The sequence below is a fragment of the Spermophilus citellus genome (genome assembly GCF_964194105.1).
Source record: "Spermophilus citellus genome assembly, chromosome: 4".
In the NCBI taxonomy this organism is placed as follows: Eukaryota; Metazoa; Chordata; class Mammalia; order Rodentia; family Sciuridae; genus Spermophilus; species Spermophilus citellus.
In genome coordinates, this window is record NC_138185.1 from 67504984 (window position 1) to 67531235 (window position 26252).

Below are 26252 nucleotides of genomic sequence, written 5' to 3' on the forward strand. Positions count from 1 at the left end.
ATCATTATTATATTCATCTGTTTTATAATTTGTCTAATGTTTGGCCCCCCATCAGGCTCTATATTCCATGAGGATAGTAGATGACTGATGTAAAGTACTATGGGTTGAACTCTGTCCAAAAAGATTTGATTTTATTTGGAAATAGGGTCTTATGGAGGTAACTAAGTTAAAATGGGTGGAGTCATTAAGTTGGACCGTAGTCCAATAACACTGATGTCCTTATCAAAAGGGGAAATTTTGACAAGAGACAGACATGCAGAAGGAACACAATGTGAAAACACCTGAAGAACACCAAGGATTGATAGCTAGAATAGGCAAGGAAGAATTCTCTAGAGACATATGAGAAAGAGAGAGGAGACCAAAGAGAAATGAGAGAGGTAGAGCACCAGCATGTCAACACTTTACTTTTGGATTTCTAACCTTCAGACTTGTGAGAATAATTTGCTTCTGGTTCTTTGTTATGGCAGGCAGCCCTGGAAAACTTACATAAAAGAGAAAATGGCTGAATGTTGGGGCAGTAACTGTTGAGAATGTTGCTTGGAAAAGCAGACTATAAAAGAAGTTTCAGAGATCAGGCAGGAGCCAGATTAAACAAGCAGATTCAACCAGGGGAAAGACTGGGTCAATCTCCTTAAACACAAATTCTAACCAACCTTCCTTTTTACCCCTCTTCTTTACAAATACCATATTTCATTAATTCCAGATCCCATTGATGAGAGGCACATGTTCATATCTCTGAAATAAGCCTGAGTCTGATGCAGTGAGAGGAAGTGAAGTGGACAACATGGTACTGGGGATTCAACCCAGGGATGCTTTTTTTTACTGTTAAGGTACATCCTCAGTCCTTTTTGTTTTTTGAGACAGGGTCTCACTAAGCCCTTGCTAATTTGCTGAGGCTGGCCTCAAATTTGCCATCCTCTTTTCTCAGCCCTGTGGAGTCACTGGGATTACAGGCCTGCATCATTGCACCAGGCCCATTTTACTTTTTTTAAAGTTAAACTCTACACATATCTTGTATCTGAATCTCTGATTACCTTCTTCAGATAACTCCTAGAAGGAAATGAAAATTACCGCTCCCCTACTGAGGATTGAATTACCTTGACATTGCACATCCCCTACCCATTTTTTTTTTTTTTTTTAAGATAAGGTCTCACCAAATTTCAGAGGATGGCCCAAGTTTGTGAGCCTCCTAAGTCTCTGGGATTACAGTTGTGCTCCATCGCGCCAGCTTTAATTATATATTTAATTATAAATAAATAAGTAAACACACACACACACACATTTGGTACTAGGGATTGAACCCAAAGCCGCTTAACCATTGAGCCCCATCCCCTGCCCTTTTAAAAATATTTTACTTAGAGGCAGGAGCTTGCTAAATTGCCGAGGCTTGCTTTGAACTCGAGATCCTTCTGTCTCAGCTTCCCAAACGCCTGGGGTTACAGGCATGCGCCACAGCGCTAGGCTAATTTTAAATAATACTTTAAAGAAAAGTAAAGACTTCGTCATCTTTTAAACATTCGGGTTTAAGACATGTTTTAAAACCACTTTAGGTTTAAAATCCCAACTTCCCTCCAAGCACCAAATTATCAAGGTCTTGGTAAATATCCCTCAGACAGTTCGCACCCGCATCGGCGCATAAACTCTCCAACACGACTTCCAGCTCCAAACTCCTAGACACGCCAGCGAGGCACCACCTCTTTAAATTTTAAAACGAAGGTTCAGACCAATGAAAGTGCAGTTTCTCCCGGAAGCCAGGGCCCGCCCATAGTCACGCACTCCACCAATCAAGCCAAGGCTTTCTCCACCACTCTTCCAATCAGCGTCAAAAATGGGAGTCCTCACGTAACTTGCGTAAGTCAATCAGCGAATAGGAGCTGACTTTGGGTATTAGCTCCGCCAATAGCAGCAGCTCTCGGGGAGCGCGGGAGTCTTTAGACCAGGACCCTAAGGGAAGCACTGAATGGCGCTGGTTCTCTGAAGCTAGGGCCTAGGGAAGAGCTGCGCGGGCCGGGCCGGAGTCCCGGGACTGCTGCGCGGCCGACATGACCTGCTGTCACAAAGTGATGCTGCTGCTGGACACCGCGGGCTGCGCCGATCGCCACAGCCCGGTGCGGCGGGTCGCCCTGCGCCTACTCACTTACCTGAGTTGCCGATTTGGCCTGGCCGGGGTCCACTGGGCCTTCAAGTTCTTTGACTCGCAGGGGGCGCGGAGCCGGCCCTCACGCGGGTCCGACTTCCGCGAGTTAGGAACCCGCTCCTGGGAGGACTTTGAGGAGGAGCTCGAGGCCCGCCTTGGGGAACGTGTTCACGGTGCCCACCTGCCCGGCCCGGCTTCCAGGGCAACTCACACTCACAGTGCCCTGATGGAGACCCTGCTAGACTACCAGTGGGACCGGCCCGAGATCACGTCGCCCACGAAACCTGTTCTACGGAGCAGCGGGAGGAGATTGCTGGACGCAGAGAGCGAGGCCAAGGAGGCTGAGGCCGCGCTTGGGGGCTTTGTGAATGCTGTTTTCCTACTGGCCCCCTGTCCGCACTCGCAGAGAGAGCTCCTTCAGTTCGTGTCTGGGTGCGAGGCCCAGGCCCAGCGCTTGCCGCCCACTCCCAAGCAGGTGATGGAGAAGTTGTTGCCCAAGAGAGTCCAGGAGGTCATGATCACCCGAAAAATCACTTTGTACTGGGTGGATACTACCGAATGGTCTAAGGTAAGGTGATAGTGTCTCCGATTTAGTGCATACTGTTCTCCCTGCTAACTAGAATTTGGCAGCGTCTTCAGAGCCACCGTAAACATAGAATGAAAGGAACACAACCCTATATTCCGTCAGAAGAAAAGTCCTGTTGTCACAAATAGGGACAGTTTTTACAACAAAATGAGAACAAAGTGTACAAGCTCCTCTGCAGTTTGGGCCCTGTCTACCTTTTCCAACTTTATGCTACTACACATGACATATATTCCAGCACATGAAAGCCTGGTTTAGCTAATCAGCAGGTCTTGACTGTTTTTGTCTTGTGACTTTTAGTCTGTCTAGGCCTCCTGTCCTCACCCTTCTAAGGCAATCTAAACCTCACTCAGCCTTTAAGGCCTTGTCCAAATGACAACGAGGCAATTCAGCCTCTGAATTTCTATGCATTTTTATCTTATTTTTTATTATTGTGTGTGTGTGTGACTGAAATCCTTCCTCCATTATGTTCCATTTAGTCTAAAAATATCTCAAAGGTAGGCACCAGGTCTTTCACATCTTTGTGTCCAGCAGATGTGTATTGAATATTGTGGGTGTTCAGTAAAGATTTACTGACTAATTGAATAAAATATTGCAAACTTAAAATCCTAAATGGCTAATTTGGATTTTGTTAAGGCGGTGAAGCTCCTTGCTCCTGTTAAGCATTATGACAAGTGTATATTTTTGCTTTCTTCATTTTCCTGTATCATGTTATTTAGTCAATAAATACTCCTTGATAAGTCACTGCATTGAGTACATACCACCCTGTTTTAGGTGCTAGGGGATATGGCGCCTGAAGTAGAATTTACCTTCTAGTGCAGAAGATGTATTAAACAGATGAGCAAACAAGTGTAGGATTTCAAAAATCATGCTCTGAAGAAAAGAAAGCCAAGTGAGGGGATGGGGGCAGGGTAGGTAGGTAGAAGTAGGTGAGATTTGTATAATAGGGTAAATAGGGAAGGCTTTTTTGAGAAGAATTGAATGGTGAAAGAAGAGGAATATAAGGGCTGGGAAAGAACATTCCAGACATAGAGAAGAGCTTGGAATGAACTTTGTTGCAGAAACAAAAAGATTAGGAGTGCAGAGCCCTAATAAGCAATGGATAGAGCAGTAGAAGTTAAAAAGAAGACAGTCTAGTCTGTAGGGCCAAGGTCTTTAGTGTGGATTTTGTTCTAATCAGTGAGAAGGCTTTGGAGGGTAATTTAACCAGGTGAAAGATGTGATTCCAATGCCACAAAACTAGGAGTGGGTTAAATTGCAAGTTTACAGATGGAAAATCAACAGGTACTTTAAAATAATGATACAGTGGGGCTGGGGCTGAGGCTCAGTGGTAAAGTGCTTGCCTAGTATGTGTGAGGCACTGGGTTCAATCCTCAGCACCACAAAAAAATAAAAAAAATAGATAAATAAAATAAATGTATAAAAGATGAGATTAAAAACAAATGATACAGTGTGTTAAAATTTCCAATGTGCTTTCACATATGAAGTTCCCAAAGGTGTGGCAAACGTAAAATAAGGCAGCAGTTTTTCCAAAAAGAAATGGGCAAAAAGTGTTTTAAGAGGATGGCAAATATTTGTTGGGGGAAATGGAATCCTAGAAATTAAAATTGTTGGGCTGGGAATATAGCTCAGTTGGTAGAGTGCTTGCCTCACATGCACAAAGCCCTGAATTTCATCCCCAGCACCACACACACACTAATGTATGAAATATGATATGTCAAGAGCTTTGTAATGTTGTGAACAACCAATAAAAAATTTGAAAAAAAAAAAAAAGAAAAGAAAGAAAGAAATTGTTAAGACAGTAAATCAGGCATTAGGCACAGTTACGATACATAAGTGTGTTAATTTGGACTAATTGATACCAAATATCAAACAGTTTACCCTGGAATTGTATTATATCAAATACTGGTAGAAATATATCTTACTAGATGGGTTTCTCTTCTTTGGAATAGCATTAAAGTAAATAAGGTTGATTGAGTTTTCTGAAACATTTTCATCCAGGTGTGACATACCACTTCCTTCTCATGTTTGCTAATTTGTTCCTCTTTTATAGAAGAATGCCCGACAGATAAACTTCTAAATTTTATTTTTCATGCTGAAGATCTGTCTTTTTCTATTCAAAAATTTCTCCCTGGCTACGTTGTGGAGGCAAAGGGGAGACTCAGAGAGTCTCACAATCTGGGAAGAAAAAGTGAGAGAAAAAGAGGTTGGACTCATACTGGGAATGGAAAGATTCAAGCACACAAAACCTTTGCAAATATGGACACATTTTCAACTGTGCCTGTGATTTACTCAACACATTTATTACATACCTGCTAGGTATATGGGGGTATATATATATTTAGTGGACATTTGCAAGTCCCAAATTTGACACTACGACTAGGACATATCTGTCACCCTATAATATCCATAAAAATGAAAAGTATACTATACTCTCCTTTTTTAATCATGTGCATAATTAATTTCTAATCAAACATTAATGTTCTTTTTAAGTTATGTTAAAGTTTTCCTTTTCATTCTGTAAGAAGTATTTTTTTTGACTAATTTGTTATAACATTTTCCAGATCAGTACATTGTTTATCTTCTGTATATGTGGTATTTCCTATTGTACTTTCTTTTTTTTTTTTTTTTTAAGAGAGAGTGAGAGAGGAGAGAGAGGGGAGAGAGAGAGAATTTTTAATATTTATTTTTTAGTTCTCGGTGGACACAACATCTTTGTTGGTATGTGGTGCTGAGGATCGAACCCAGGCCGCACGCATGCGAGGCGAGCGCGCTACCGCTTGAGCCACATCCCCAGCCCCATTATTGTACTTTCTTTTTTAAAAAATATTTTTATATGTTGATGGACCTTTATTTTATTCATTTATTTATGTGCAAACTTTAGTGCCTCACACTGGCTATGCAAGCGCTCTACCACTGAGCCACAACCCCAACCCCTCTTTTTTTTTTTTGAATGCTGATCATGAACTATTAAAGGGTCAAAGTCTGTCAAAGGGTCAGTTTTAAAAGTGCTTTCAAGACAGTCTTGGATTCTTGGAGTGGTCTATCATTGTCTTAGTATATCTGTAAGCAATTTCTAGCCCCTCTTTGACAGTTGAATATAATGAAAAGTTGAGGAATCACCTAGATGACTTTGAAGACCCTTTTAGTTTAAATTCCTCACATGTGCACAGTAATTTATAGTTTATAATTATTAACCAGCATGATGATCATATTCTAGGATGGGTGGATGCCTCTTCCATCATATTCTCATAGTATTGTCATGTTATATTGTGATATTAGATATTTCATATCATTCCTATTTTACTCTCCATTCCCTTAACCTTAAGATCCTAGAAGACAGGAAGTATCTTATTGTTTCCTATTACATAGAAGTTGCACAATAAAAGTTTGTTAAAAGAACGTTGATTGAAGAGCCAGCTATATGTGAAGGAGTGAGGGAACTTTCCTAAAGAAAGCAGGATTTGATTTAAATACAAAAGTATAATAATCAGTCAGTTGATGAAGAAGGAAGGGGAAGCACAAGAAATAAGCAAAAACAAGGAAGCATTATAAAATAGCATGTATAGGCAATAGAAAATAGTTCAATGTTCCTAGAAGGTAGGGATGGGTGAGGGAAACAGAAGATAATGTGTTCTGGAAAAGTTGTTAGGGTTGGTTGTGAAGAACTCTATGGTTATTCTGAAGAGTTACTTTCTCCTGGAAACTGTGGAAAGCCTTTGAAAGTTTTTAGAGACATGTGATTTGGAAGAATATTTAGAGCAACTGAAGGAAGGTTAGAGACAGGGCACAGCTTTTACGGGCTATAGTAAAATTTCAGCAAGAGATGTTGAGAACTTCAGTTAAAGCAATGAAATGGACCCAAGAGAACCTATTTGGTTCCTGTTCAGACCTGTGGTTGGGCAAGGCAGAGTTATGGTTGCCATCTAGGGAAGGTGCTCCTGCCTCCTCCCATGGCACCTGGTCATTGCTGTGTTATGTTGTGTAAGACAGAATTATTTTTATTAGTATATGGTTTTGTATTCCTTCTGACTCTAATATTTTGTAAATCTTGTGATTTATACCCAGTGATTTGCATCACTGACAGAAAATATAAAGTCTATTTTCACTAAATGAATGCTTTCTTTAAAGCATATTATGTAGTAATTATGTTCTTGGGCTTACAAAGGATGTTAGCCAATATTTTTGTTTAGTTCAACAAATATATTAATGATAAAATTTGCTCCTTTAATTTTGGCATCAATATTATTTTATTCTGCTTTTAGCTTTATTAAATATATTAATGGTATAATTTGATCTTTTAATGTTGGTATCAACTTTATTTACTCTTGATTTTAACTTTATTCCTGAGTGCCTAATTTACACTAACCTGAGCTTCTTTGTCATTTTAATATTAGTTGTGGGAATCCCCAGACCATGTTGGGTACTGGACAGTTTGTGAACTGCTCTACTGTGCAGGAGGCACCATCTTGCCATCTGAAACTTTCAGCTGGGGTTTTACTAAATTCCGGGAAACAATGACCAGTGTTGAAAGAAAAATGTCAACTGAACCTCACCTTTCTCCATGGATTTCAACTCTGCCAACTGATGCCACTTTAAATTGTTTGCTTTATAATTCTTCTGAGTATGAAGCCTCATTTCCACGGACAGAAGGAACATTATTTCTTCCTGTTAAAGGTAAGCAAATAATATTTTGGAGTTTTTTGTTTTTTTGGTTGGTGTGTGATTTTTTGTTTTGTTTTGTTTTTAAAACTTAGTTACATTCATTGTGTCTCAGCCTGGGCACTTAGTGCTTATAATTGAAAGAATTAAAAATGTAAAAGCAAAATAAAAAATACCACATGAAAGGATCAAATTCTAGTATAATAACAACTGTTGACTCATTTATAAAAAGAACAAGTGAACGATTTTAAAGTTTCCTAGTTATTCCCAATGATGGGTATTGTTTAGGTATCTAAGCACATGGGTGTTAAGATTTCATTGCCTCATAGAAGAGATTGATGAAGACAATAAAGAGACAATGATTGGCCAAGAGAAGAAGTAAATTAGCCTGTAGAACCCTAAAATTATGCTTGCTACCAGGAAAGGCCAGTATGTTGGAATCTTCATACATTTGTTTCACCATATGATTTGCTATATGGTGAGTCTCAATTCTGTATATGGTGCTGAGGATCGAACCTGGGCCGCACGCATGCCAGGTGAGTGCGCTACCGCTTGAGCCACATCCCCAGCTCCATCAATTCTGAGTATATTATATTATTCTCTACAGAAATAGTACTGCATGGAGATGTATACATTAAACTATGTTGTACTTTATGTGCAATTTAAGGAATTTCTAAGAGTACTTTTGTTTAAGTAATTTTATCGTTTGGTCTTTAGAATTTAATATCATAAAATATGCTGCACTATATTTTATGGGTTTAAGAAAGTGTCTTTCTTCTAAGTAGTATTACTTGAATGTATTTTTCTAAGCCTTAATTAGTGAGAAGTTCTGACATCATGTCTCACCTTTACAGTTCCATTTTTATATAGATTTCTTACAGAGAGCTAAATGAACTTGCCTATGATAGTCTGTTGACATGTGAACTAAGTGATAATACTAGTCTCTTAATTGGAAATCTGAATTGTTTTTTCGTAGTATTAAGTTTCTTTTTAATAACTATTTCTTACATTAGATTTTAATAGTCTTTATTTCTAATAGGCAAAGAGATTCAAGAAACATGGACAGTCACACTAGAGCCCTTGGCCATGAATCAGAGATGTTTTCAGAAACCAGTCAGAATTTTTTTAAAAGGATCCGTAGCTCATTGGTCTGTCCCAGTGAGTGGCACTTTAGACACCGACAGCTGGATGCTACAAGGTCCAGAAGAGAACATGTCAACTCAAAGGCAGTTATTTCAGCAGCTGGTAAGCAGGCTGACTGCTGAGGAGTTACATCTGGTAGGTGTCCTCCATTTGCTAAGTGAATCTTATCTAATAACACAATAATGTTCGATAAGTATGTTTATAAAATGTCAGTGATCTCTCTCCATAACACAGTCTCAGTAAAACTGGTTATGTTTTTGCAAATAATATTTTCTGCACTGTAGTAGCATTATGACAATAATGTTCATTAGTGAACCGTTTATAAAATTCCATGTACCTTGAATCCAATTAAGTAAAGTATCTCAAATTCGCATAGGAAAAAAACGAGGTTGGCCAAATTGAATGGTTGAATTAGAATATGAAGTGATGGGTGATTTCTTGTTAGTTTTTCTTGTTAGTTCTGCTACGTATTTATTACTTTTATATATGAATGTTTAAGAAAAAGCTGCTACACTAAAATTAGATATAATGGTATCACAACAGTTTCACAAACTTAGAAATGTCTTCTAAAAATGAATATAAATATACCCAGATTTGATTTAAATGTCATGGATTTTTTTAAACTACCAACAAATCCCCTATATTTCTCTTTGCCTCGTAATCCCTGGAGGCACATTGATGCTATAGTCTGATGTGAAGTTTCTTTTGCTTAAAAAAAATTTTTACAAAATCTTATTCTAAAAATGATAGCTTTGAGTAAACTAGTGTTGGGGCAGGTACTTGGTCAGTTGGGAAACATCCTAGAGCAGAACCCAGTCACTGAATGGGTGCTATTCTAAGTTGTGTGAGCTCTGGGTTCAGTTTTCAGGTGGATTAGTTTTCAGCTCTCCTGTCCACTGCATGTTCTGGATAAATCATTTATGTGGTAGTACCACCTCAGATTAGGTGTGTGGACTTTGAAGTCTGATGTGTCTGGCTTCTCCCCATACTAAGAGGGGACCTTGAGGTTTCTTCTTCCTCAGCCATAATATCTCCTCTGTAAAATGAGGATAATGAAATAAAATGGGAGCCAGGTGTAGTGGCACATGCCTGAAATCCCAACAGTTTAGGAGGTTGAGGCAGGAGGATTTCGAGTTCAAAGGCCAGCCTCAGCAACTTAATGAGGCCCTAAGCAACTTGAGGAGACCCTGTCTCTAAATAAAATATAAAAAAGGGCTGGGGATGTGGTTCAGTGGTTAAGCGCCCCTGGGTTCAATCCTCAGTACCAAAAAATAAAATTAAATGGGGATATTAGGGCTGGGGATGTGGCTCAAGCAGTAGCGCGCTCGCCTGGCATGCCTGCGGCCCTGGTTCGATCCTCAGCACCACATACAAACAAAGATGTTGTGTCGCCGCCGAAAACTAAAAAAAAAAAAATAATAATATTAAAATTCTCTCTCTCTCTCTCTCTCTCTCTCTCTCTCTCTCTCTCTCTCTCTCAAAAAAAAAAAAAAAATGGGGATAATAATACTTTTTCCCTCAGAGCAGTTTTGAGGATTCAGTGAGTACATGATAAATGTTTAGTAAATGTTCTTGGCAAGGTTAAGTTTACTTGTAAATTGAAACTTTAGGACTACATGATTAATAATTTCTCTGCCTCTAATAGCCAACCATTATGCTGACTTTTACTAAACTAAATTCCTTAGGCATATTGATAATAATATTCTCAACTAATCAGAACTATTTTGTAGGTTGCCAATGTGGACCCTGGTGAAGGTTGGCCCCCTATCACTGGAATTATTTCACCTCTATCTGCAAATGCTACAATTCTCACTGTGTTCAGCAGCAAGGAGGCTGAATTTCAAAGACATTTTCTCCAAACAGCTGTGGCTGGAGGCCACCAGGATACAGCTTCCCTTTTCTCAGAGATTATGGATGATGTATTGAATCAGATTCATAATTCATTTGAAGATCCTGCTTCTGGTATGCTGGGAGGTAAGTGGATGTGGTGGGAAGTGTGTGGGGTTCTCTTCTGAGTGCTTCCTAGTTCTTTCAGTGAACTAGGAAGCAGAGTCATCAACTGTGAAAATCAAGGTTTAAGAAAGTGTTGGCAGTTGAGGAGAGGGGAGGAGTAGGAAGTCACAGGTGGGAGGGTGAGGGTAGGAAATGAGTAAGGTCGCCTTAGATCTCATGAGTATGAGATCCCTCTGCATGCTTGTTCGTCTTCAGCCACACTCACCTACTGGGGACAGTTACAGAGTAGACGGAGAACTATGTTCACCAGAGTCAGGGTTTTTGCCAAATGAGAATAGTGAAACTGGAGAGGGGCAATGGATTCTGAAGTGTGAACAGAAGGGATTATGGCGATTGTCTGTGGAATCAGGCAGTTTAAGGAGGAAGGAGACCATAACAGAGGCACAGAAAAAAGGCTAAAGGATCCACGGTCTGTAGAAATCTAAGGATTCTTCGAGCAAATGTACTGATTGGAGATATTTGTGTCTATTCATTTTCACAGACCTTAACACCTTTTTTTTTTTTCCAAGGGAAAACTTGAGATTGGAATCTAGGGCTTCATGCATGCTAGACAAGCACTCTATCCCTGGGCTACAGCCTCAGTCATTTCCTTTCTTTCTTTTTTTGGTACTGGGGATTGAACCCAAAGGTGCTTAACCTTGGGTTAAGCACTGAACTACATCCCCAGCCCTTTTTATTTTTTAATTTTGAGAGACGATCTCGCTTAGTTGCTTAAGGCCTTGCTAATTTGCTTAGGCTAGATTTGAACTTGTGATTCTCTTGCCTCAGCCTCCCAAGTCACTGGGATTACAGACTTGCACCACCACTCCCAGCTTTCAGTCCTTTTCTCATAGACCTTTACTGTCCTTGTCTGAATATGTGACACAGCAAATGCAATTCAGGCATTAATGGCCATGATGTGGTGTGAAGTTTGTTGTTTAAAATTTTTTTTACAAATCATATTCTAAAACTAATAGTTTTAAGAAAGCTACGTAAACTCCATAATATATGTACTTTATCCTTTTAAAAGAAAGATGAAGATGATATGATGGAAGGGAGGGAAGGCCAGTGGAGTCTGTGGAACTGTGGAGATGAGGATGAGTGATAAAAATAGAGAACTGCTGAATGAGCAGTTTAAGAAAGAGCTGGTGGCCAGACAGGCAAGGAGAAGGGTATAGGTTCAAAGAACTTGGTGTGTGGTGCTGTGTTGCCCTGGCTGGTTGTATTTAGTTATGTTGGGCCACTTCAAATTCAGCTGTTGCACCTTGTATCAGGATATCAAATATCAACCAAAATTGTGTAATATTTTCTACTGATGTCATTTCCTTATTTGCTCTTCACGTATAGGCTATTTGTATTTTAGAAAATTTGTATTGTTGTAGAACACACTGCACTTTAATTATTTATAAAGTCTTAGAAGCAGGTCATAAAATTCTCTTTTGGAATGCAGTAAAAAGAATTGGATTATTTACCGGTACTCCGTGTTCTAGCCTGACCCAGTTTCTTTGAGGGTGTAAATCAGCATGCTGACTTAGTGTATAGTCTCCCCACCACACTCAGTCGCAGAGAGGTCCTCCCCATGCCTCAGGATCTAGCCCAAGCATCATATTCTCCTGAAGACCTTCCTTTTCTTACCCATCTTTATGACATGACTCAAGGGTGAATCTACCCTTTTGACACTAGGAACTCCTTTCAAAGTTAGCATTGTCTTTTATTTATCTCTTCATACTCTCACTGAAGCAGTCTCAGTATGAGTCTGAATACATTTTAAATATTTTGTTTTTTTTTCTCTGAGACTTCCTGAATGTAAGCAGAGCCTGGTGGTGCATCCCTGTAATCCCAGTGACTCAGGGGGCTATGGCAGGAGGATCATAAGTTTAAGGCCAGCCTGGGCAACTTAACAAGTTGCCCTGACTCAAAACAAAAAATTTAAAGGGCTGAGGATATAATTGATAGAGTGCCTCTGGGTTCAATCCTAGTATACACACACACACGAAAAAAAAAAAAAAAAAAAAACACCACAAGAGATTTCCAGAACATACAGCATTAATTTTGGGGTCTTAGAAAGGCCTCCCAGAATAACTGAGTTTACTGAAGTTTCTGTTAGTTTCACCCAGTCACCACTTGCCCATCAGGCTTACCCTAAGAGACCCTATCCTTACATTCCCACAAGATAGTGCCACAACTCACAGCTTGCTATTTCAAATTTACCTATTAGATGCAGCATATTTGTTACATTCTGCAGTTTTATTCTGCTTTTATATTACTGTTATTTTTTACTAAAGCCACTTTTTTTTCAAGTTTTTAAAATAATTTTTTATTTTTTAAAAGTAAATTGTACATTACAGGAAAAAATAAAAACACAAGCAAAGAACAAAGTCATCCAGTCACAAGAAGCTTAGTTGGACGTGTCCCTCTAGGTTGTGTGCATATATACACAATATCCCATTTTGTGTGATTGAGATTGTGGTGTGTATCATGCTTTTCCACACATCATGAATATTCACCAATTCAAAATCCCAAAGCTACATGAGTATTTTTTGATAACCAAGAATATACTACACCAAATCAATCTGTTATTCTTTCTTGGGGACTAAAGCCACTTTTAAGGTATACATTTTAAAAAAAATTTTTTTAGTTGTAGTTGGACACAATATCTTTATTGTATTTAATTATTTTTATGTGGTGTTGAGGATTGAACCCAGTGCCTAGCCCGTGCTAGACAAGCACTCTATCGCTGAGCTACAACCCCAGTCCCCAAGGTGTACATTTTTAAGAATTAAAAAAAAAAAAAAAAAAAAAATATATATATATATATATATATATCATATTTCCCTATTTAGAGGAATAGTTCAGAAATAAAATGGAGGGTTTTGGTGCCAGTAATAAGAACAAAAAACTAAATTGTGTTTGTGCATTATTCATAGACAAAATAGTATTGTAGGAGTTAGTGGTGCAGATGAAGAATGTTAATGATTCTGCTTTTTGTCCTTTGGAGGGAGACGATCATTCCAGGGGAAGAGCAAATGATTGCCTTCTCTGTTTTGGTTTTGGCTTCTCTGCTTTGGTTTTAACTCCTGCGTTCCTCTCTCGCCTGTGCCTTTGTTCCTACAGCTCCCCCTGTTCCTGAGTGGGCCCAGCAGGAGCTTGGCCGAACCATTCCCTGGAGTCCAGCTGTTGTAGAAAAGTGGTTTCCTTTCTCTAACATCAGTGGTGCCAGTTCAAACTTGATGGAGTCATTTTGGTAAAACTTTCTTATTTTTCTGGGCATTGATTATTAAAATTAACTCTCAGTTATCTGCATACTGGCTTTTAAAATTTCCAATTACAGAAATTTGTCAGTGGGCATGGTGGCACGCACTGTAATTCCATCTGCTCAAGTCTCTGGGGCAGAAGGATTGCAAGTTTAAGGTCAGCCTGGGCAACCTAGCAAGATCCTGTCCCAAAAATGTAAAAATTTGAGCTAGGATTATGGTTCAGTGGCACACTGTTTGCTTAGCACGTGTGAGGCACTGGGTTCAATCCTTAGCACAGCATTTAAAAAAAAAATATATATATATATATATATATAATATATATTTTATATATATAATAAAGGCATGCTGTCTATCTACATCAACAAAACACTTTTTTTTTTTAAATATAAATTTTTAAAGAGATCTGGGGATGTAGCTCAGTGGTAGAGCATTTGCCTACATATGAGGCCTTGGGATTGACCCCAATCCCATTAAAAGAAAAAAAATAAATTGTCAAATTAAATATTAAAAAATACTCCCATATATTATGGATGTAGGAAAAAAACAACCAAAAAAAAAAAAAAAGATTCTATTTTGTACTCATTAGATTGTTAGAAATTAATAAATCTGAAAATAGCAAGGAAAATGTGAACTGTAGATGATGGAAATATAAATGGTTAGAGCCATTTTAAAAGAATAATTTGGAAATTCTTTGTAAGCCAAAGTTTACATGCTCTTGCTATACAGAAATTCCAATTAAAGCCATCTGATAAATTCTTATACAGACACAAGGACTATGCTTAAATATTAATTGTTAATCAGAAATAGTGAAAAAGTGGAAACAAGTTGACCCTCAGAAGGGAAATGATTAAGTAAAACACATTATAGTCATATGGTAGAATATTAGAGATTAGTAAAAATAAACTGGAGCTATTTATATGTACACAGAAAACTGAAAAATATGTTGAGCATAAACAATTACAAAAGAGTGATATTGGGCTGGGGATGTGGCTCAAGTGGTAGCGCGCTCGTCTGGCATGCGTGCGGCCTGGGTTCAATTCCCAGCACCACATACAAACAAAGATGTTGTGTCTGCCGATAACTGAAAAATAAATATTAAAATTCTCTCACTCTCTCTTTAAAAAAAAAAAAAAGCGATATTATGTGATAGTGTAAAATTGATAACGTATTAAGTACCAATTTGTGTTAGTTTTGTTATATATGTGTATCTCTAAATAAGATACACATAGGGCTGGGAGTGTGGCTCAGTGATAGAGCACTTGCTTAACATACAAAAGGTACTAGCACCACAAAAAATAAATAAATAAATAAACAAACTATGAACAAGTATTTAATTTTAGTGGGAGGTACATATTCTGTTTATATTGCATGCTAAACTTTTCTAATTGAAAGGTTTGTATGTTTTTAAAAATTAACAACAAACAGAAAGACAAACCTTCCCTAGCGAGAGAACACACCAGCACAGAAAATAACAATTCATCTGCTTGTAGATCAGTTTCATGTGTGAAGCTGGTAGCCTTGCACATATCTAATCTGCAACATCTGTTCAACAAATGTTGCCATAACTTCCTTTCACTCTTTAATCACATGATATCAAGTAATGGATGATGATAAAATTCAAATAATACGTATTTAAATGTTGTACTGTTTTCATAATTTCTTTAGTGATTGATCTTTATGTAGAAACGCACTTAGTAACTAACCATCCTTCTAGCTCCACTATCTCCCCTTCTCATCAACTCCATGTTGGTTGTTTTTTTGTCGTTTGGTTGGGTTTTTTTTGCTGTACTGGGGAATAAACTCAGGGCTTCTTACATGCCAAACAAGTGCCCTACTACTGATCCACAGTCCCCCACCTCACATTATTTTTTCACAATATGAAAGAATTATTCAGAAGTGGTTGCAGTGCTAATTATTCTGTCTTAACATCATCTTGTACTTTATTAATATATGGAAACTGAGTAAAAAGTAACTATGGAAGCCCAAAGGGAAATAGTTGTAATTAGACATGTATCCTAATTCATCAAGAATCCTGCTAGACATTGACATATGTCTCTAATCCCTGCTGCTCAGGAGGCTGAAGCAGGAAGATCTCAAGTTCAAGGCCAGCCTGGGCAACGTATTGAGGCCCTAAGAGAGCTGGGTTGATGTAGCTCAGTATTAGAGTATTTGTCTACTGTATGTAAAGCCCTGGGTTCAATCTGCAGTTCAATCTGGATAAATTGGAACTTTGGTTTTATATTAGACATCTTGACTTTGCAGGTTACTACAAGCTACCTCAGCTAATAAGGAAGAGTTTTCTAAAACTGAGAGTGAATTAACACGTTGCCTCTCTGAGCACTACCAGAGAAAATCTCGTGAAGAATCTACTGTAGCTAATCAAGAAGACAGCAAAAAGAAACGTAAGCACATAGAAAGGCTATTTCTTAAGGAAGTCTTTTTTCTTTTTAATGGCCAGTCTTTTTCTTAAGATGTACATTTAAAAGATTAACATTCCTTGAATTAAGGTTCAAATGGTAACTAAATAAAGGACAAATTCATATATTTCAAATTTGCAAATATTTATATTAGTCCAATAGTGATAAAAATTACAATCCTAGTTTCCTAATGAATAATAAACTATCTTCAAATTTATAATAGATTTAAATATAATTTTTTTATTCTGCTTGTACAGCCTACTTTGCCTTTTTATTATTCTATCTCATTGCTTAATAAAATTTACAAAATTAATGTTTAGATTGTTGCTTTTATTATTATAAGTAATACTACAGTATACATCATGTGGGTAATTTGTTTTTGAGTAATTACCTTTGCAGAAGGTTGCAAAAAAAAGTTACTATGTTAAAGAGTAAGAAAACTGTCTCTCCATGTGCATTGCTAAATTGCCTTTCAGATGAGTTTGGTAGAAAAAAGAAGTTTTATCACCACCCTATGGCCATTGAGTAACATCAAAATGAGTGTGTTTGCTTTATGTCAAAATCATCAAAATGTTTAGCTCCTGAATTTGAACTAAAAAAGGATTCTCTTTCTACCTTGTGTTATGGGTAGAAAGACATACAGGAACTAGCGAATTTAGATCATTCTGAAGGGAGATGCTGCACTTCAGTGTTCTTTCACAGCAGTCTGACTGCACAGAAGTGAAAGTGGGCTGACTTTTCCTGCTGTGCTGCCCTTGTGGTAGGTGGTATTCCTCGCACTCCAGTGAGACAGAAGATGAATACCATGTGCCGTTCCCTGAAGATGTTGAACGTTGCAAGGCTGAATGTAAAGGCTCAGAAGTTACATCCAGATGGCAGTCCAGATGTGGCTGGAGAAAAGGGGGTCCAAAAGATAGCCAGTGGAAGAACAGCAGATAAACTGGAAGACAAAGGAAGAACATTAAGAAGTTCTAAACCTAAAGGTATTCCTCCGTTCTACAGCATTTTTGTATCTATGTTTGCTCTGTTACACCCCTCATATTTTTCAAATATGCTTTAATCCTATCTCTTCATTTTTGTTGTTGTTGTTTGTTGTTGTTGTTGTTTAGTTGTAGAAGGACACACAATATCTTTATTAGTTTATTTTTTATGTGGTGCATAGGATCAAACCAGTGCCTCCACACATTGTAGGCAAGTGCTCTGCCACTAAGCTACAGCCCCAGCCCTTCATTTCTTGAATATGTGCTGCATACAAAAAATTATATTTTGATGAATATATATAAGATCATGTCATATTCTTAGATTTATGATTTAACTATAGAGATAAAATTAATGCATTAATAAGCTAATATGTATTAACATGTATAATATATATAGAATGAACTAATGAAGTTAATATATAAGAGCAAAGCATCTAAAACAGAAGACACTTGCCCATTTGAAAAGTAAAGACTACACTAGTAGTTGAGAAAGGGAGGTCAGGGCTGGAACAGGATAAAGAGGCTTCTAAGGCACCCCTGGAACCAGATTAGACTTCAAGAGTGAGCAGAGATTGGAAGGCAGAAAGTAAAAGAAGAGCATTATGGGATGGGGTATTAGCACCAGCAAAGTCTCAAACAAGGTCCATGTCTTGGCTATATGACACGTAGTTAAAGAAGTTTTACATTTGTGGATAAAGGAAAATGAAAGGGGTCCATGAGTAACCCAAGCCTAGGTATTGCGGTCTTTGAAAGTGAGCAAAAGAATTCAATCCAGTAGCTTTTATTTTCCTATTTTTTCCTTCTTTTTTATTAAATAGATGAAATTACTGTTTCCTATTCCCAGGGTACATTCTTAACTCACAGCAATGATGCCAGTCCTAGAGGTGTTGATTATGACTATAGCTTATAAAATGATTATTGCATGACATCACTTTTGAGTTACTAATCCCTTATTCTTTCTCTCTTTAAATTTAAATCATGGGGCTGGGGATGTGGCTCAAGCGGTAGCGCGCTTGCCTGGCATGCGTGCGGCCCGGGTTGGATCCTCAGCACCACATACAAACAAAGGTGTTGTGTCCGCCGAAAACTAAAAAATAAATATTGAAAACTCTCTCTCTCTCTCTCAAAAAAAAAAAAAAATTTAAATCACTTTTGTTTTTGGTCCTGGGGATTGAACTCAGGGATACTTTACCACTAAGCTATACTCCCTCCCATCCCTTTTTATTTTTTGAGACAGGGTTTCATTAAGTTGTTAGGATGGGCTTCTAACTTTCAGATCTTCCTATCTTAGCTTTCCAAGTCACTGGGATTATAGCCTTGGACCCAGCTAAATTATTCTTATCTTGGTATTGATTTCTCTAGAATTTTATTTGGCTTTTCTTTCTTTTTATATATAAAATATATCTTTTGTCTCTGTTGGATGCTATTGTTTCATTGTGTTTTATTGTTGTGGGTATTTTTTTAAATTTTTTTAAAAATATGGACACAATACCTTTATTTATGTTTATGTGGTGCTGAGGATCGAATCCAGTGCCTCACGTGTGGGAGGCAAGCTCTCTGCCACTGAGCTATAACCCCAGCCCCTGTTGTAGGGGTATCTTTGTTTGTTGGTTTTGAGCCAGTGTCTTACAAACAACAAAGATTGTCTGCAAATTCCTTGGTTCAAAAGATCCTCCTGTCTCAGCCTCCCTGAGTAGCTGGGACTACTGGTACCCGTCATCACCTGACTTGTTTTCTATTTAATTCATTTCTATTCTTATGTTTATTATTACCTGCTCTCTTATTTTGGGGGCTTATTGTCTTGTATTACTTCTTGTGTTGAATATTTAGCTAATTAATGGTTTTTGAACTTTTTTTAATAAAAATAATGATATAAGCTTATAAATTTTCCTAAAAGTATAAATTTAGCTGCATTATACATGAGAATGCTGTTTTTGACTTTTACTGATTCTTCTAACACTCCTAAAGTAAGGGAGTATCTTATTTTATTCTTAATATTTTTAGATTGTGCTTATACAATGTTACAATGTTGTCTGTAAGTTATTGATTAATATTTGCTAAAACTCTGGTCTAATATGTGGTCAGGTTTTGTTAATATTCCATGTGTACTTGAAAATAATGTGTATTATCTAATGTTAAGTACCTGGTTTTACATATATCCATTATAATCAAGTTTACCAATGTTTGACTATTTGCCGTTCTTTGGTAATTTTGTTTCTGCTTCTCTGTATAAGTTTTAAAATCAGTTTGTCAATATTCACAGAACAACTTACTGGGATCTTGATTGAGTTTGCATTAAATATATAGGTCAGGTTGGGACAAATTGATTTTTTTTTTTAATACTAGGGATTGAACCCAGGGATATTTTGTCATGAGCTACATCCCCAGCCATTTTTAATTTTTATTTTGAGACAGGATTTCACTAAGTTGCTGGGGCTGGTCTCGATTTTTGTGATCCTCCTGCCTCAGTGTCCCAAGATGCTAGGATTATAGGTGTACTCCATAATGCCCAGCAAGAATTGACATCTTGACAATATGGAGTCTTTCTATATTAATGAACATGGAATACTACTCCATTTATTTAGTTCTTTGATTTTTTTTCAGAGAGCTTTGTAGCTTTCCTCAAATAGATCTTATCTGTATTTTGTTCAGCTTAGTACTTAGTACTTCCTGAGTACTTCGTTTTTTTGAGGGTGCTAATATAAATGTGATTGTTAATTAAACATGCATTTTTAATTGTATGTCTTGTACATTATTGATATACAGGAAAGTGATGAACTTTTACATATTAACCTTACATTGTGCAGCTTTGTTGTAATCCCTTGTTAATTCAAGGAATTTTCTTGATTGTTTCAGATTTCCTACATAGATAATCATGTCATTTATGAACAAAGAGTTTTGGTTTTTTCCTAGCCTTACATTTTTTAACATGTGTGTTTGATTTGAGAAGATTAATTACTTTCTGTATGTATATATAAAAAGAAAGAAAAGTCAAATAAAATTCTAGACAAAACAATACCAAGATAAGAATGATTTAGCTGGGTCCAAGGGTCCAAGGCTGTAATCCTAGCGACTTGGGAAGCTAAGACAGGAGGATCTGAAAGTTTAGAAGCCCATCTTTTTTTTTTTTTTAATCTTATTTTTAAAAATTATTTATTTATTTATTTATTTTTTAGTCGTATATGACAGTAGAATGCATTTTAATATATAATACGTACATGGAATGTACATACATTAATCATATTGTCTATTCTGTTCTGCTGCCCTTCCTATCCTTCCGACTCCTCCCCTCCTCTCCCATCCTTTCTCTCTATCCAATCTAATGTGACACACTTTTTTTTTCTTTTTCTCATTACAACATCATATATGTATTCTGTATAACAATGAGGTTCTCCTCCCATCTTCTGTGCAACTCCCCTCTTCCCTCTTTTTCCCTCCCACTTCTCTTCCCTATTTAGTGGTAGTCTTCTTCTCATGCTCTTCCTTCCTATCCCATTTTGAGTCACCCCCCTTATATCAGAGAAGACATTCGGCATTTGTTTTTTAGGGATTGGCTAACTTCACTTAGCATAATCTGCTCTAATGCCATCCATTTGCCTGCAAATACCATGATTTCATTATTTTTTAGTGCTGAGTAATATTCCATTGTGTATAAATGCCACATTTTTTTAATCCATTCATCTATTGAAGGGCATCTAGGTTGGTTCCACATTCTAGCTATTGTGAATTGTGTTGCTATAAACATTGATGTGGCTGTGTCCCTGTAGTATGCTCTTCTTAGGTCTTTTGGGTATAGTCCAGCTTTTCAAGGAATAGAAGCCCATCACTTAATGAGACCCTGTCTCAAAATAAAAAATAAAAAGGAATGGAAGTATAGCTCAGTGGTAAAGTATCCCTGAGTTCAATCCCCAGGACCCTAACCCCCCCCCCCACACACACACACAAAATGTGATTTAAATTTAAAGAGAAAGAATAAGGCATTAGTAACTCAAAGGTGATATCATGCAATAATTATTGCTCAAAGTTTATTTATTTATTTTTATTTATTAATCTCTAATTTCTCAATCTTGATACCATTGATACTTTGAGCTGGATAGTCCTTTGTTGTGAGGCCTATCCTGTGCACAGTAGGAGATTTAATAACATCTCTGGCCTCTATATACCAGACGCCGGTAACCCACTACCTCCCCCAGTGGAGACAATCCAGACATAGTCTGAAGTCCTGTGGGAAGACAAAAATCCCTCTGAGTTGATAACCACTAACTTAAATTATACAATGACATGAGCCAAATGTGATGGTCAATTTTACTTTTTTTCACAGATTTTAAAACTGAGGAAGAGCTGCTATCTTACATACGTGAGAATTACCAAAAGACTGTGGCCACAGAAGAAAGCATGTTATATTCATGTGCTCGGAACATGATCTCAACCATTAAAATGTTTCTAAAATCCAAAGGAACTAAGGAATTAGAAGTAAGAAATTTTGGATAATGCCTTTGGTTGATTGTTGATGGGTTTGATTCATGTATCTTTGGAGATTTCCATTTTACTGTACATGATTCAAAAAAGAGAAGTGAGTACAGTTCTAGAGTTTGGAAGATGGACATGAAGAACTGATAAGGTGGAAATTAAAGAAATGGGGCATGTCCATTTCCTCCTAATGAAAAAGCTCTTTACTCATTTGAGCTGCATCTTGACTATATGAATTAAGTCAGTGGTTTTAACCTCTGCTGCACCAAGAACATTTTGGGTTTGGGGTTTTTTTATTTGTTTGGGTTTTGTGTATGTGTGTGTGTGTGTGTGTGTGTGCGTGCATGTGTGCGTGTGCTCCCTCAGACTGATAGATTAACTCCAGATCTCTAGAACTGGGACTTGGCCATCTATAGTTTAAAAAGCTTCCTTAATGCTTATGACTAGAAGTGTTAAAAATCACCATTTTAGGGCATATTATTATTTTTATTTGTGCTTTGTGGCAAAAGCAGGACTCCTTCTCTAAAGTGAACAGGAGTTATTTATGACACTTAGGCTTCTCCATCACTACTTTCAAGTCTGTGGGCTTGATGTATCCATGCTCAATTGCTTGCAACTACTTTTTGACTAAGTAAAAGAAGATGTTCATTCACTACTTTTCATGCAAACGAAAGGAAGAAAATTGGTAATGGGAATATATTTCCCTCATTTGGGCATTTTATAAGAAATTAGAAATAATGATAAGAAACTTAGTATTCTTTTTTAAAATATATTTTATTTGTTCTAATTAGTTGCACATGACAACAGAATGCATTTTGATACATCATACGTAAATGGAGTATAACTTCTCATTCATCTGGTTGTATATGATGTAGAGTTACACAGGTCATGTAATCAAATAAGCACGTAGGGTAATAATGTCTGGTTAATTCTACTATCATTCCTATCCCCAACCCAAGCCCCCTCCCCTCCCTAGACTCCCCTCTGTCTAGTCCAAAATAACTCTATTTTCCCTTTCCTCAATTGTGAATTAGTGTCCGCATGTAAGAGAAAACATTCAGCCTTTGGTTCTTTGGGATTGGCTTATTTTGCTTAGCACAATATTCTCCAGTTCCTTCCATTTACTGGCAAATGCCATATTTCATACTTATTTAAAGCTAAGTAATATTCCATTATGTATATATACCACAGAAACTTAGTATTCTTCTATGTAATGATTTTGTATTTTTAGGTGAACTGTCTGAATCATGTAAAAAGTAACCTCTTAAAAACAAGTAAAAGTCTCCGACAAAATGCAGGGAAAAAACTGGATAAAGAGGACAAAGTCAGAGAGTAAGTAACTACCTTATTTATTTATTTATCTATTTATTTATTTATTTTGCCATTGCTCTAAAACAGAATTCTCAAGATTTGCTTCAATCACTTTAAAACTGCCAGTTGCTTGAAAGTGCTTTTTGTGTATATATGTGGTGTTGGGATTGAAGGTACTTTTGTAGCTGATTCTTTGTGATATTTTGATGTGTAGTGTGAATCACCTATTTACCTAATTAGCAAATCAGTATTTGCAGAAAGCAGAGGCTATTTATTTATTTTTTGGTACTAGGTATTGAACCCAGGGGTGCTCTACCACTGAGTACCATCCCCAGCCCTTTTTGTTTTCTAGACAGGCTCTCACTAAGTTGCTGAGGCTGGCCTTGAACTAGCAATCCTCCTGCCTCAGCCTCTGAAGTTGTTGGGATTACAGGCATATGCTCCATACCCAGCTTCTTACTAGTCATTTCTTATATAAATAGATCTGTACTTAAAGAAGGGAGTTTTTCAGTTAAGTGGCATGAAAAGTAGATATGACTGAGTGTTTTTTCTCCCAAGGTGTCAGCTTCAGGTATTTCTTCATCTGGAGATGTGTCTGCAGTGCCCTTTGATACTGGAAAGTGCAGATGAGATGGACCAAGTAGTGGAGGAGGCAAGTGTATAGTTATGTCCTAGTATTTTCAGCTGCCCCACAGAGGGCATATGGTCATTTTCTAAATTCTTCATCAGGTGACAAATTTGCTGCGCATGGTGTGTGTGACTGAAGATCCAGCTTACCTAGCCAAGTTTCTGGAGGAGATTTTGAGATTGTAAGTTTGATAGCTACCAACTTAACTTCAAAATTGTTTTACCAAGAACTACACACAGTATTATCTGTTATGGGATTATAAGGACTATTTCTCATGTCGGATAAAGGACTGAATAGAGGGAGTGAGATGGTAGTTCTCTGTTCTGTATTTAACCAATCTCCTCCACAGGTATGTCGACTCCATCCCAAAGATACTTGGAAATCTTTACAACAGCCTCGGGTTTCTGATTCCTCAGAAGTTGGCTAGTGTCCTTCCTACAGATTTTTTCAGTGATGACTCTATGACACAAGAGAGCAAATCACCACTTCTTCCCATGCCTCTCTCATCCAGTGCTCACCAATCAGTGTCTGGTGGCACTGAATCTGACCAACTGGAGGAGCTCCGTACCAGATCAGCAAAGAAGAGAAGGTAGGAACTCCAAAGAAACTACTTATACTGTTATAGGTCAAAGGGTATATTTAAACCATAGTCTAGTTTTTGTCCCTATAATATATTGAATTATAGTCATTCTTATATCTGAATCACAAAAGCCAACTATCCGAGCTCCTACCAGTCAACTGAGCCTATTTTTATCCCCTAGGAAATAAATAGTGTTGATTTTGTAGTTCCTAAAGCCCTTTTTTTTACTGTTCACATCAGGTCTCCAGAACTAGGAACGTTTTATGAAATAAGCTTAGAGTTTCAGCTTACTTTTAAGTTTCCTTGGATGCTTTTTATTATTATTAACTAGTTGAACATATAGTGGTTATTTTTGGAAATTCTGGGTTTGACTTTTTTTTTTTTAATAAACTCTAGTTCAACCCCAAGATATCTGGCTTATATTCATGTAAAGTTTTATTTTAGACTCTGATTCCATTCCAATTTAACCATATGTACTTTTATCTACTGTATCTTGACTTTCTTTCTATTTTTAAAAGGAAAAATGCACTAATAAGACATAAAAGTATTGCAGAGGTTTCACAGAATCTTCGACAAATTGAAGTTCCCAGAGTGTCCAAGAGAACTACAAAAAAAGTAAGTAATCTCCAATAAATATGAAACAGCATTAATTGAGTTGTTCCTGCCGTCTTGAGTTTACACAATAAATAAAGATGAAAGACAGTGTCTCTGCTTTTTAGGAAATTGACTGTGGAGGATACAAAAATAATATCTCTTATCCAAAATGCTTGAAACCAGAAGTATTTCGGTTTTCAGAGTTTTTGGATTTTGGAGTATTTACACAGAACATATTGATGCTCAAACAATTTTGGATTTTAGAGCACTTCAGATTTCTGTGGGATTACAGATGCTCAACTGATGTTAAATATTCTTATGAATGTACATAAGACTATAACCCAAGAGGAAGAGAAATAAAAATTCATTATGATATTAACCATTTTACCCAAGAGTATGATAGAGGTAATTTGGAGAAAAATAGCAAGTAAAAGTTAAGAATTAATTAATCCAGGGCTGGGGATGTGGCTCAAGCGGTAGCGTGCTCGCCTGGCATGCGTGCGGCCCAGGTTTGATTCTCAGCACCACATACAAACAAAGATGTGTCCGCCAATAACTAAAAAATAAATATTAAAATTCTCTCTTTAATAAATAAATAAATATACAAAAAGGGCTGGGGATACAGCTCGGTGGTTTAAGTGCCCCTTGGTTCAATCCCTGGCACCATTTAAAAAAAAAATGGATAAATTAATTCAAAGTCTTTAATATAGATAACAAAACTCAAATAATATCAAAATAAGTGAAAAGTTTATATACAATAGTATATAATAATAGGACTTTGTCTCCCAGAAAAGTACTTTTTAAATATATATACATACACACACACACACACACACACACACACACACACACACATATATACACTTTTTCAGGGTATATATTTTAATTCAATAACAAATTGACTTCACTAACAAGTTTATTTTACTTTAGTGACAAGTTTGAAAGTAAAAATAAAAAGATAATGACTGACATGAAGTCAGAATGCAATTGGTTTTTCTGTGGCAGTAGGCATAAATACTTGAAGTTTCTATTGGTTGCAATAAAAAGAAACCTAGCTGGAATCTGCTTACTAAGGAAGAAGGGAGACTAAAAGTACAGTGAAACTTGAACTGCACAAACTGAGAAGAGTTAAAGTTCTATGAGCAATAGCTTCAGAAACCTTAATCATTAAGATAGTGGTTTATTCTGTATCTAGATAGGTGGCAGTGGAAGCAGGAGTTCCTCTTCTTTTTTTTTTAATATTTATTTTTTAGTTGTACACAATACCTTTATTTTTGTTTGTTTATTTTTTATGTGGTGCTGAGGATTGAATTCAGGGCCTTGCACACGTTAGGTGAGAGCTCTACCGCTGAGCCACAATCCCAGCCCGAGCAGGAGTTGGTAGTGTTTACTTTCCTACCATACCTCTCCTGAAAATAAGATGTGAATCTTACATATCTTGCAATCCTGATTGATGAGTGAGAAATCCAAAACTGGATAGATAAAGATTGTTAGACCT

The 26252-nt window shown here is 37.1% G+C and overlaps 1 protein-coding gene across 2 annotated transcripts in view; it reads left to right on the forward strand.

Moving 5' to 3' along the window:
* Window positions 1-2042: 2042 nt before the first annotated feature.
* The window catches only part of TICRR (TOPBP1 interacting checkpoint and replication regulator), a gene marked incomplete at its 5' end in the record, with an annotated part of 42509 nt that continues 18299 nt past the window's right edge, over window positions 2043-26252 (forward strand). For both annotated transcript variants that reach the window (XM_081292262.1, XM_081292263.1), the window contains 13 exons: window positions 2043-2705; window positions 7118-7397; window positions 8422-8660; window positions 10256-10487; window positions 13632-13761; window positions 16037-16176; window positions 16956-17174; window positions 21493-21644; window positions 22873-22973; window positions 23511-23604; window positions 23682-23761; window positions 23930-24169; window positions 24679-24775. In XM_081292262.1, coding sequence (XP_081148388.1) covers window positions 2043-2705; window positions 7118-7397; window positions 8422-8660; window positions 10256-10487; window positions 13632-13761; window positions 16037-16176; window positions 16956-17174; window positions 21493-21644; window positions 22873-22973; window positions 23511-23604; window positions 23682-23761; window positions 23930-24169; window positions 24679-24775 — 2667 coding nt within the window. The remainder of the gene's footprint in view (window positions 2706-7117; window positions 7398-8421; window positions 8661-10255; window positions 10488-13631; window positions 13762-16036; window positions 16177-16955; window positions 17175-21492; window positions 21645-22872; window positions 22974-23510; window positions 23605-23681; window positions 23762-23929; window positions 24170-24678; window positions 24776-26252) is intronic.